Source organism: Pollicipes pollicipes, unplaced genomic scaffold, assembly GCF_011947565.3.
Source record: "Pollicipes pollicipes isolate AB1234 unplaced genomic scaffold, Ppol_2.1 Scaffold_4295;HRSCAF=5057_pilon_pilon_pilon, whole genome shotgun sequence".
NCBI classification, from domain to species: domain Eukaryota; kingdom Metazoa; phylum Arthropoda; class Thecostraca; order Pollicipedomorpha; family Pollicipedidae; genus Pollicipes; species Pollicipes pollicipes.
Window position 1 is genome coordinate 29,534,798 of NW_023596461.1, and position 12,617 is coordinate 29,547,414.

Consider the following 12,617-nt stretch of genomic DNA (forward strand, 5'->3'; position numbering starts at 1 on the left):
ACAGGCGAAGGCAGAAATGAATAAATAAAAGAAGGCGATGGGATAATGGCCATGCTCATCTCAGGGTAATGGTTGGAAAATGGTAAGAAGCCGACTCAACATTCCTTGAGGGTTTTCCAAAAGGCAGGCAGTGAATATATACTTGTGCTCGATGGCTACAGGCTCGATAATGAACTCGGTTTTATCTGTTTCAGTGAACGGAAACATCATCAAAGTTTGCGGACTTTTTACGTTTGCATAGCTCAAACAAAACGCCTGATAGGAACTTAAATTTTGTGGATGATGTTCCTCAAGCTGACAGGTAACGAAAGAAGCCCGCTGACGAATGAACGCTGTGTGAATTCAATGTCGGGAAAAAGTGCCCCGTCTACCCAGTTCGACAAAAGGGATTGACCCCCGACTTTGTGAACATTAGTGAGACGTCTAACACGGCTTTACTGTCTGCCACTCAGCATCGTGGCGTAACGATGCTCATTCCCTAAAAGGCGGCCAAAATACGTTAAATCTTGGGCGACCAATTTGCCTTCCTGGATGCCTCATATAAGAAGAGTCCTCACATTACGGCTGAGGCGGCTGCGAGGATCAATGGGCGATTTGGATCAAAATGGATTTATCAAAGGAAACGTAGTGATGGTTTAAGTGTCATACAGGATGCGATTGACTATGGTGACATTGACGACAATTCCCGGTGGACTGTGTTGCTTTGGACTTAAAGGCAGCACTCAATTCTCTTGCATGATTTATATTCGAATACGCCGCGACGCTTCAATTTTGGGGAAGATTTCGTGAAGTGGATTGCCGCTTCTGTACAGTCGTTCAGAACTTGCAATTATCAACGGATACACCTTGCATTGGTTTTCCGCCCCAAAGGGGAATTATGCAAGGCTTTCCTCTCTGGATTGCTTTTCCGCACTGGCGGCTGAAGCATTGTCAATCAAAGTAAGTGCGTCAAATAGCAAAAGAAAAATACACTGTAGAATTGAACGTGTTTCAGCACGCTTTGATATTGCATTTTTTTAAGACGAGAAATCTGTGGAGGCATTGCTTTGTCTCGCGGAGGGCTTTTCTGGGCTTCTAGGACAGTGTAAAGCGATCAAGCCCATTATGGCTGGACCGCTGTCGTTCAGTAGGCAACCAGTGTGTGGGTAACCGGCCTTGGGAGAAAGTTAAGACCTTGGGTGTTTGGCTCTCTGCGAAGAAAACTTGTACAGGAGCTCATCTTAATCCTATTATTCACATTCAACGCAATGTTGAGTTCATGGTCGAAGAGCCGTCTGAGCATCAGGAGTAGAGTAACTGTAGCAAAGAGTTTGATAATACTTAAGCTGAATTACCTCAAGCCATGCTTACCTCAACCAATTCCCGAGTCTGATAATGCAATTTATCTAGTGTGGTCGTCCACCAAAGGCGTTTTCGTCACATTGTACCAGCTTTTTTAGGCAATAGGGCTTAAGAGCAGCTTCAATACACAGTTTAAGCAATGCATTGAGGCTTAGTGAGGCCATTGATCCGCTAAACTTCACGTCTAAGTGTCAGTCAACACTTCAGCACCGCGTTACTCCGCATTCCCGTCAATATATTGTTCACAGCACAGAGCGGGTTTTGCGGGTGGTAAAATAATTTATAAATGTCGGATAAGTGTTTTTTACGCCGATCCATTCCAAAAGTATAGAGATCTGTGCTCTGCAAGGCAGACCGAGGCACGGCGATAAATGCTAGAGAGGAGATGCTGTGGTCTGATGAATGCACTCTGATTGACAACAGGCTGGTACTGCATCGTCGCTGGGAGAGTCACGGTACACGACTCGTTGATGATCTGGTCAAAAGACAGGAAGAATTTCTGACGCAATTCTAATTACGCGTCAATTATCCCGACTGAACGATTGCCATGCTTCGATGCCAAGGACTTACTGGTGTGATTCCCACAAGATGGAAGACTTGCGTGACGGAAGAATTCTTGAATGTATGTCTGTGCCAGTAATGAAGTTGAAGTTAGCGATAAACTAGTGATGCAAGAGCAACCATCAATAGCTTTTTAAAACGAAGGATTTATATCGTTAGGGATCAACGACTCGCGAACCGAATAACTCTAAAAAGGGAAACCGGCGGCGTTGCTCCCGAATCTTGGTCCGAATATCTAGAAATATCTTACTGCTGCAGTGCATCTACTCAGCTCCTGTCGTTCCAATGCCAGATAGGGAACAGATATAACCCCACCAAACGGCTTTTATATAAAAGGCGCATAACAGACTCACAGTAGCGCACACATTGTGGCAAAGATGACACGTTGGTCCAATACCTTTTTAGCTATCAGCTTCTTCATGAATTCTGGTGTTATGTATTCCGGTCCATCAATCGGTTGTGTGACGCCTATCCATGTTTTACTTGACAAACGAGTGCTGTTGTATTTAGTGCGAGAAATGCTCTACATGCGGTAAATATTGTAATCTCCCTGGCCAAGCGACATGTACATGCAGCGGTTGGATGGAAGCTATTTTTCTCTAGATGGTCTCTGACCACAGATCAAGCAATGCTTTGATGCCGAACGATGATTGCTTTTAAAAGCGAGCGTAAGAAGCCGTGATTCGAAGGAAAACGACAGCATGTTTTCTGATAACCTGTTCAGAATATTTTTTAATAGATGCAGGAGGCGACACGCACAGACGGCGCAATCTCCCCGCAGTGGCTTCGCTCCCTGCACGGCCCTACGTAGCACGGCAGTGGCTTCGCTCCCTGCGCGGCCCTACGTAGCAGCCCTGTCTGGCGGCCTTCATGTAGCAGTGTATGTTTATGTGTGATGGCCTTGATGTAGCCGTGTGTGTTCATATGTAGTGGCCTTAATGTAGCAGTGTATGTTCATGCGTAGTGGCTTTAATGTAGCAGTGCATATTCGCGTGTAGTGGTATTGATGCGGTATCGTTTCTAATACCTCTGCGAGTGTCTGTATATTATATCTGTATTGAGGTGTTGAGTGTGCAAAACTAAAAAAACAGCCCTTAAAAACCTTATGACGTAATTTGTTGAACGTGCAGGGCTTTGCTGCCCACCGCGGCGCGTGATTCGGCTGCGAACAGCGGCGCCAATTGAAATCGATTACAGATTTGGATCGCACCTTGAGTTTAGATCGCTTGGGCTCAGATTTGCACAGGCACGCGCTGAGTCTGAACCGGGATCAGCTGTCGTGATTCGCTTGCGTCGTGAGTTAGAGGCTACGGAAGTGGAGTCCAGCGCCAGTTCGCAATGCATGGACAATGGGGATCATTTGTGAATTGGGTGACCGTGGGTCTTAAAAAAACGCGCGCGCGCAACATACCTACACGGCCGGTAGGCCCCAAGGTCGAGAAGGCAAAGCCACGACGAAAACACGGAACGAACTATTTCGTCGTTTTTTAGCGATCCATGATATTTCCCGGATCGTATGACGACCAAGTAGCTCCCGACCTGCCAACTGAATATCGCTTCCGAAACATAGCCAGGCTCCGGCGCCAGCCGTGCCAGACATCTCCACCAGCAGACCAAGCCAGCTCCGCACTGGTGCAGCGCTGTTCACTGCGCCGCACTCGCCGCCGGACAGCACGGCCCTGCCAGAGGCCCAGCGCACTCCTGGGCGAAGTCACTACCGTCCATAACCGCGACCAGAACGGCGCACGCCGGCTCCGTTCATGGCGCGGCTGCGGCGGTTACGCCGCATCGACACGACGGGGCGCGACCATAAAAACGAACGTCGCTCCTTTCGCGCCGTTCCCCGACGGCGATGAGCCGTAAAGCGCGAAAATAATACTTGCTGCACGGTCGACAAAATTGGCACCGGCTCGTTCCGAGCGCCGATTCGGGGAAAGAATCCCCGACGACGAGGATAAAATCCCACGGCGCAGGATCAGCCATCGTGAGAAACGGCCGCCGGCCGTGATAACATGCAGGCGTGGCGAGGAGTGGTGTATGGGAGACGCCGTCAGGGGTCGCACTGCCTGCGTGACGTGCCGCCTCGCGATGCAGGATACGGAACTCTCTTGGACTCACTGCATCGTGCGGTTGTCTGATAATCGGGCTTTTGGGACTGTTTGTGACGACTAATAAAAACTACCTTCATCAAAAGTGAAAAATTTTCGTGGTTGTCATAGCAACTGTAAACGACCGGTTACACGATGTGCGGAAGCCGTGTCTGTAAACATCGCACCCTGTAACAAGTTGAACCATCCTGGCGATAGATAGTCATTTCACTCGACATCAGCAAGGACGACATCTCCACCCACCTGTGTCCACGATGACGTCGATGATGTCCATGGACTTGGCGAAGGCGTCGCGCAGGTTGACGTCATGAAAGCTGACGATGCTGCCCTCGCGCTTGGCGCGTTCGAGGGCCTCGCGACGCTTCATTGCCTTCTCGCGGCGCATTTGGTTCTTGTAGAACTCGGCGAAGTTGTTGACGATGATGGGGATGGGCAGTGCAATGACCAGCACGCCGCAGATGGCGCACACGGCGCCGATCATCTTGCCCAGCGCGGTGTGCGGGTGCATGTCGCCGTACCCGACCGTGGTCATCGTGATGATGGCCCACCAGAATGTCTCCGGAATGCTCGTGTACGCAGTGTTCTTTGCCTCCTTCTCCGCGAAGTAGCACAGGCTCGAGAATATCAAAACGGTGATGGCCCAGGAACATGAGCAGGAGTCCGAGCTCCCTTGTAGGAGTTGCGCAGGGTGAAGCCCAGGCTCTGTAGGCCGGTGGAATGGCGCGCTAGCTTGAGGATTCGCAGTATCCTCATGATGCGGAAATTTGTACGACCCGGCGAACGTCTTCAAACTGCGACTCTTTCTTGTTAGACTCGAGGAGAAAGAGAGACACGTAGAACGGCATGATAGCCAACAAGTCTATGATGTTCATGGCACCCTTGAAGAACTGCCACTTGTTCGGAGAGGCGGCAAAGCGCAATAGATACTCAAGCGTGAACCACGTAATGCACACGATCTCCACCTGTGCGAGGTACTGATTATCGCCACCCTCCTTGTTTTGCAGCGTCGGCAAAGTGTTCAACACTAGCGCTGTGGTTGAGAGAACGATGAAAAGTATGGATATAATGGCCAGTATCTGGAAAAGACCAGGAAGTCTCGGTCACGGCGCTGGATCGCGGCGGCGGCCAGTGTAACTCAGGACGACTGCAACCAAAAAGGCAGGCAGTGAAGACCGCGCACGGGGAGGCGCACTGTTCGGCGCGTGGCGGCCCACCGGGCTCCTACGACCGGAGGGTCCGCAAACCGAGCGCAACACACCGATAACCGAACAGAACGGAACAACAGAGGTGCAGCCACACTGCCAGCGGCCACAAAGAACAGGGACAGCGAACAGCGAAGGCGTTGCGCGCGGCGGCGGCGGCTGGCGGCGGCGGCGGCCGGCGCGGCGGCGGCGGCGGGGGTCGGCGGCGCTCGGTCGGGAGCGTTTGAGGCGCGGTCGGGAGGCGCCCGTCTCGGCCCGAGAGCGTGTGCCGCCGGCGGGGCGCCGTCACAAGCACCGCCGGCGGCCGGTGGCGGCGTCCCGCCGGCCGCCAGCGGCGCGCTGGTTGCGTCGCCCACTGCCCACTCCTCAGCATCGTTCCATCTAGCCGAGCATGCGGCCGCCAACCTGCCACTAGCGAACAGACACTAAGGACGTTAGTACACACAGGCAGGCGACAGCGCGAGCGGGGGCGCCCGGCCAGCTACAACCCAGTGACTGCGGAGCCCCGCCACCTCTCCCTGCTCCCCGGCGCTGGGAACCCGGATGTCAGGGGTCGGGTGCGTGCCGGCTGTGATAAATGAGCCGTTCTAACGGGGATTTTACGGTTGGTGTTCAGTTTCGGAGAGCTGTCACGTGGTGGAGAGAGTGACGCCTGTGCGTGACCAATGTGAACGATGTGGGACCACGCGGAATCCACCCCCCGGAGATGCCTTTTCCCTTCTCGGTCCGTGGTCTATCTAAACATAACAACCATGCACTGGCCGGGCGTGACATTTGAACGGTCTGCATACCACCACATCGACATCCAGGCAGTGCCGGTGACGTATGTCCCCCCCCCCCCCACAAATAACACGGAGTCCAACGACATTAACTAAAAGCCGATTGCCGAGCCCAACCGGTGTCCCTGGGAGTGCAGAGGTCGAGAGGACTGGAGGCGTGACAACCCCACTAAACAAACAGACCCCGGCCGGCGGTACCGGTGACCCTGGGAGTGCAGAGGTCGAGGGGACTGGAGGCGTGACAACCCCACTAAACAAACAGACCCCGGCCGGCGGTACCGGTGACCCTGGGAGTGCAGAGGTCGGGGGGACTGGAGGCGTGACAATCCCACTAAACAAACAGACCCCGGCCGGCAGTACCGGTGCCCCTGGGAGTGCAGAGGTCGGGGGGACTGGAGGCGTGACAATCCCACTAAACAAACAGACCCCGGCCGCCGGTGTTGCCCTAGTGTCTATCTCTTTAAGATGGCCCGTGCTTGGACTGTTTGGCACGGAGCGTGGTGATGGAAAGGCCAAGAAGGATTGCTGTCTGAATATCGATTTACGTTGCGGGGATCTGAAGCGAGCCACTATCGCCGTGGCACGCGGAGGTGAAAATGAATCTCGACTTCATGGGGACTGACGGAGCTCTAGCCACCTCTCTGCCGCGGTTGCGCCCAGTCCAGGCTGTTATTGCATGGCCGCGGGTAAAGCGCGTTGGGGGTGAGAAAAACAGATTTAGTGGCGTTATTTTGAAAGCAATGTGGAGGGGGAGAGTTAAACTAAACTGCGTATGGACGATCTCCTAGCTCATGACTCGCTGGCACCCGAGTCATGTCATACCATGATCAATCTTGTCACATAAACCAGCATGGGCCACGTAAGGTGCGTTTGTGCAGGGCCAGTCAAGCGCGTCAGCCGAGCCGTCGAACCTCATGGCGCCCGCCAGCACTTCCTAACATGAGCCGCCAAGCGTCCGAGCCCCACATCCACACCCCGTTCCGAAGCAACAACAGCCTGAACAAAGCGTGGCCGCAGCGAAGCCTCCGGCCCGGCCGCTCCTGTACACAGAGCCGCCCCGATCAGCCCGCAGCCAAGCGCCGCTCAGCGACGGCAGCGGCCACACTCACCCGGGCACCCAGCGATGTGGTCGGCTTCTCCATCAGGTCCCAGAGGAACTTCTGGTACTGCGCGCAGCGGCCCGACCCGAACTCCTCCTCGTCGCTCGTCTTGAGCGAGTCCGCCTCCTTGCGCATCTCCTCGTGTACGTGCTCGCGCCGCTGGTGGTACTTGTGCTGGCAGCAGACTCGAGGTACAGCTCGTCGATGCCCCAGTACTCGAGGTCCTCACCGAAAGCCATCACGCACATCTCCTCCACAGGTGCAGCTTGCCCGTGCGGTAGAAGTTGAGGATGCTGCTGAAGGAGCGCGGGTGCCGGTCGAAGAAGTACTCGTTGTCCCACCAGCGAGTACTCGTCGCAGATCTCCATAATGGCGTCATGCGTGTTGCACTCCTTGAGCCGGCCGAGGCGGGTGTGAGGCAGCCGCTCCAGTGTCGACCAGAGCACCTCATGCCGCATGCCGCCCACGTTGATGATGACGCGCGTGTTGAGCGCCTTGCTACGCATGATGGTGAATGCCTCGGGCGGCAGCGAGCTCATGGAGCGCGACTGCTGGCGCAGGGCCACCGAACTGGGGAACGCCTCGCCGGCCTCGCTGGCCGCCCCGCTCGCGCGCGCCGTTGCGCTGGAGCGAGCCATCGGGTCGGTCCCCCGCCGCCGGCCGCGTCCCCGCCCGCCGACTTGCTCATGCCCGGCTTCTGGGAGGCCGAGTCAGCGCCTTTCTGTGACAGAGGTCTGGGATCAGCGCTTAGTTGCGATCAGAGGTCGGATATCAGCGTCTCTTTAAAAAATACCAAGCAATGGTCAGCACGATGAGGTCAAATGTCAGCGGTTTTCTGTGTGCGGAGGATCAGAATCAACACCCGCCGTGACCAGCGATGAGGGCTGGTCTCTATGTGGACAGAGGCCAGGAAATAGATCGAACGTGACTGAGCGGACAACCCGCCACAATTTGGGTCGTGATCCATTTGGAGGAGTGCCCCATCAGTGCCGCCACAGCTGGTCCATTGAAGGAGTGCGAGATTGCTCCACAGCGCATTTTCCCTGGCGTCAGTTCGTGCCAGCGGTTCGCGGCGACGATAACCACGCCATGGCGTGCGCCGATCAGAAACAAAACGTTTACAAACTTGGCCCTCTACATAAATGATGCTTTGATTGCATCCATCTTTGAAGATCTTATCGTAATCCTGCATTAACAACTGCTGCTTTGTCTCAAAGTACAGTAACGATTGAGAGAAATTGTCCTGCAACACTCCATCTACATGCGAAACCAATTATGTAGTATGACGCAAAAACTGGGGTCTGCTGCTGTTATGTACCACAACAAAGCCTCTAGCATGTATGCGACTACCAGGAAAATACGCTCTCCAGACAATGGAAAAGAGGATACACGTATTTCATTCGACGGTAGGTCAATGCAACTTGAAATGTATATTTAAAGGCAGATAAAGTGCTAACCTGCAGACACGGATTTATGAAGGGACATGCCCGAGACATGATAAACTGTTCTCAACTAGCTTTATCACTGTTTTAAAATACTAGTAGCGATTTTTCCAATTCAGCTACGGTTGAGTCCAAGCATTTTGTATCATATTTAACTGGTGGACATCTACTGTATAAATGTACCAGCTATATGTTCCCACAAACCAAACGTATCCGTAATTTCGACCTATCATTTAGCCCCTCTTTATATATGTGGAAATAACATTTCCTCCTCTGAATCACCTACACTTGCCAGGTCATACCATCTTCCACCCATCGAGCATTTCAAAGTGCTTGAAAGTAGAAGTGTTTTGAAGGCATCCTTATAATCATGCAAGCGGTCAATATTGGCGCCAATGAAGCCCATGTAAACAATGAAAAAATCTGCACTTTGCTGCGGCCCTCAGCCACAGAATCAGTTGACCCGACCGCTTAATGATCGCACATGTATACCAATGGCTTCAAAATTAATGCCCGGTTGCTTTAATTCTGTGTTTTGCTTAAATCAGCGCACAAGATCTGAGCCAATGAGCGAAATGGAAGACTATCAATAGACGGTTTCTCGTCCGGTAATAATTTACGTACTACTCCAATACTAAAATGTGACAAAGCTTAAACGTTCCTGAAAAACGTCTATTACTCATAGCGTAGTGCAAGTGTATCAAAACCTAGAGCCCACGCTGGCATCCTTGACTGAACAGGGAGGCTTCCAACATACTCGAAAGAGCCCGCCGGGTGGAGCTGTCTGTGGAGATCCATGTCGTCTACACTTCAGGGGCCACTTGTGCAGTCGTGACCACCTGCCGTCCTAGCGGGCCCCGCGGCCGCACCGCGCACCCCGCGCTCCTGCGCAGTCGCGTCCGACACCTCTCTGCGCGCTGCTGCCGCGTCCCGCTCGGCCGGGCGAGCGCGCTCCACCACACGGCCGTACCCGCCGCCTCCGCACGTGCACTGTCGCCGCGCGGCGCGCGACGGGCCTGCCGCCGACCCGGCTCGGCTCGGCTCGGCTCGGTCCGGCCTTGGCGCCGGCTCGTCCTCCGCGCGGGGTCGCCGCGGTGATGGCTGTCGCAGGTCAGCGGGCGACGACACTGCTCGCCTGGAGGCCCGCGCGACGGCGCTCTCGGAGGCGCTCCACTGACGCGAAGCGGGCCGACGGTGCGCGCGTCGGCCACGAGTCGGAAGGAACTGCTGGTCGGCGACGGCCCGGCCGGCCCGGCACCGGCCCCGCGCCGTCACTGCCACGGAAACGGCCGACAACAATGCACGTGCATGCACGCGCCACGCTGGCGGCCGGATCGATGGCCGGCTGTCACATGACGGCTGGAGGACGGTCGAACCCGCGTGACAGATGGGCGAGCGGGCGGGGACACCACCCGGCGCACGGCCTAATGGGGACGAACGTGACGCGCTCAATGGAGGCGGACGCGATGTGACTGAAGGGTGAATGGAGACGGACGCGGCGCGATGGAAGGGTGCATGGACGCCAGCAACGCACAATAGGCGGACGGATAAACACGTGGACACACTCGAGTAGGACGCATGGACGGACGACTACGGCAAGATGGGGCAGGCAGACAGATAGCTATATCTTTCCTTTTTCACTTAGCCGTTTTGTCAGTGCACGAAACTGACATCGATTGGTCTAGCACATGGTCTGACATTTTTCAGAATGGCGTTGAACGAAACCCATAGTAAACATGACGGAAACCAGATCCCGATTGTTTGCCTCGCAAAAGCCTCGCCACCGAAACAAACCGAAGTATTGGATCGTATTCCTCGTGAACTATTCGATCATTTGTCTTGTGAACTTTTGAATGTCTTGTCTGATGAGCTGCTTGATAATTTCCCCAGTCATTGGCTGGGTAGCACAGAGAGCACCGTGGCATTCCACGCAGCGCCGTGACCTGCCCATGCTAGGTCGCCAGGCGTCTTTTCCATATCGAGGAAATGTGCTCACCTTTGGAGGAGACGATCCGACTGGCATTGCTATTTGCCGGTGGCTGGGTGTTCTTTTGCGTGTGCGTGCTTTGTACTTTGTACGTCATTTGACAAAAGGTCGTTGACAAGGCGTGACGCCTTTTTGAAAAGACGCGGTGTAGTGACATGGACCGCAGAATTGATGGCAATCAATGCATGCAGTTTGATGCACGACTTTTCAAGTGAGCCGCGAAAAACATCGGAACGAAATGAACATATGTACGACCCGAGGAGAGAGAAAAAGACACTGACGCGTGATATTGGTTCGGGCCTTCCCTGTATAAGCTTGTCAATTTGAATAATGCACTGATGAAAACCCGGGGTGGGTGGAGCGTATCTATATATAACCAATTAATCGTTATTTGCATGATAGCCTGATTGGTGCAGGAGGATAAGGATCACATGCGGAGGACTCCAAAAGCCCCTGATATATTGAGGTTTAGAAGTCGTCGGTAGCAGACCGTCGTTCGCCAATAAACATGCCTCGTTTCCATGGTCGAAAGGTTCTGAGCCCACGGAACTTGGAAACCATCGCCGGACTTAAACAAGCCGCTAGTTGTGTATGAAAACGCCTTTGATGCTGCCGTCCGCGCGCCATTTGTTCATGGGGCTGTCGGATGTCCAGTTTGTTATCACATGCCGCTCAGTGTGCCATCAATCGTCAGTAGTCGCTTAACAGGACAACCATCAGCATCATATACACCTACCGCATGCGAACGGAACGCCGATGGGTCACTTGCTTAGCTCAAATCCTAACCACCTAAAAGCCCACATGATCTGATGAAATTCAAAGGCCTTTATCCCAACGACAGGTGCACATTTCGTGGCCTATTACAAGCGTAACTTGTGAAGAGCTTTGACACTGATGACTTGAAACAGACATTTGAACGAATCTGTAACCACATGTAGCAGCACCAATTACAAACAATTGCTTGCGTGGCGTTCCTTTGCTTCGGAATCCTTATTCACGCACACACACACACACACACACACACATGCACACGCTAACGCACATGCACGCGCACACACATGTGCTCGTGTACATATATATATATATATATATATATATATATATATATATATACTCAATCATTCGAGCTCAAACATTTTAACTCCCGATAAACGACACTATGCTTAGGCTACCCAAGGTATATGCGACTAAGCCGGAAGGCTACGACAACCGATACCGAGCAAAATTTTAGGAACTCAGGCACCACGACTGTGAGATATCGAGTATTGCACGAACATCCCGTTGATTCAGTCTCTCGTGTCCTAACTCTCAATGCAATACACGGTCCTGCGCTAAGGGCTGTCCAAATCACAGCCGGCTAAGCCGAAAGGTTAGGTTGACTTTTATCTCATTTATGGTCAGAAAAACCATACCAGCCGCCATCAGTGCTTATCACGAGAAGAAAAATATTTATAAACCTGCAAAACTTGAACACTGTTGCTTAAACCAGATCTCGAAAGTATGTCCCGGCAACTGAAGTTCGATTTTTGTCCACACAAGAGCTTCAAACTAATGATGCCAAAAAAGCAGGAGGTCTTGTTTGTTTTATAAAGGATCAAAAACTAATTTGATGTTCGAAAGCAAAAGAGACGGACAGAAGCTAGACTAAAAACGGGCTGTGCTTTTAAATAACATGAAGTTTAATGCCTCAGGTTCGCTATCTTCTCTTTGTCTTCGAATTAGTCCAAGTCCACTATCTTCAAATTGTCTACGGACCAACTTCACTAAGTGGTGTGTCTCAAATCTCTTGCGTCGCCCCCAAAACCAACGCCTTTACACGCATATAGAACGATGTTAGGCTTAAGGTGTATGTTGAAAACAACATTTTTAAATTTCCAGTGACAATTTGACTCAGCGAAACCTGGTGCCAGCGGTATTTTGGTGTAGTGTAAGTGTTGGTTTAATCCATGCAACTTGTTTGTTGCAAGGTATCATAGAAATTACCTGAATATATGTTTTTCAGCATTACTTGTTCCAATTTACCGAATATTTAACTGTTTTTATGCCGACAAAATTGATAATACGAACAATGCTCACATTTAAAGCATGTTGTTTACG

General features: G+C 52.6%; 1 protein-coding gene across 1 annotated transcript; it reads right to left on the reverse strand.

Moving 5' to 3' along the window:
- Positions 1-4,124: 4,124 nt before the first annotated feature.
- LOC119097591 (potassium voltage-gated channel protein Shab-like) lies at positions 4,125-7,686 on the reverse strand. Its single transcript, XM_037220635.1, is given in 8 exon segments — positions 4,125-4,650; positions 4,652-4,678; positions 4,680-4,774; positions 4,777-5,086; positions 7,101-7,276; positions 7,279-7,350; positions 7,353-7,428; positions 7,430-7,686. Coding segments are annotated over 8 exon segments (1,380 nt in total). The 5' UTR covers positions 7,631-7,686; the 3' UTR covers positions 4,125-4,227.
- Between the last annotated feature and the right edge of the window lie 4,931 nt (positions 7,687-12,617).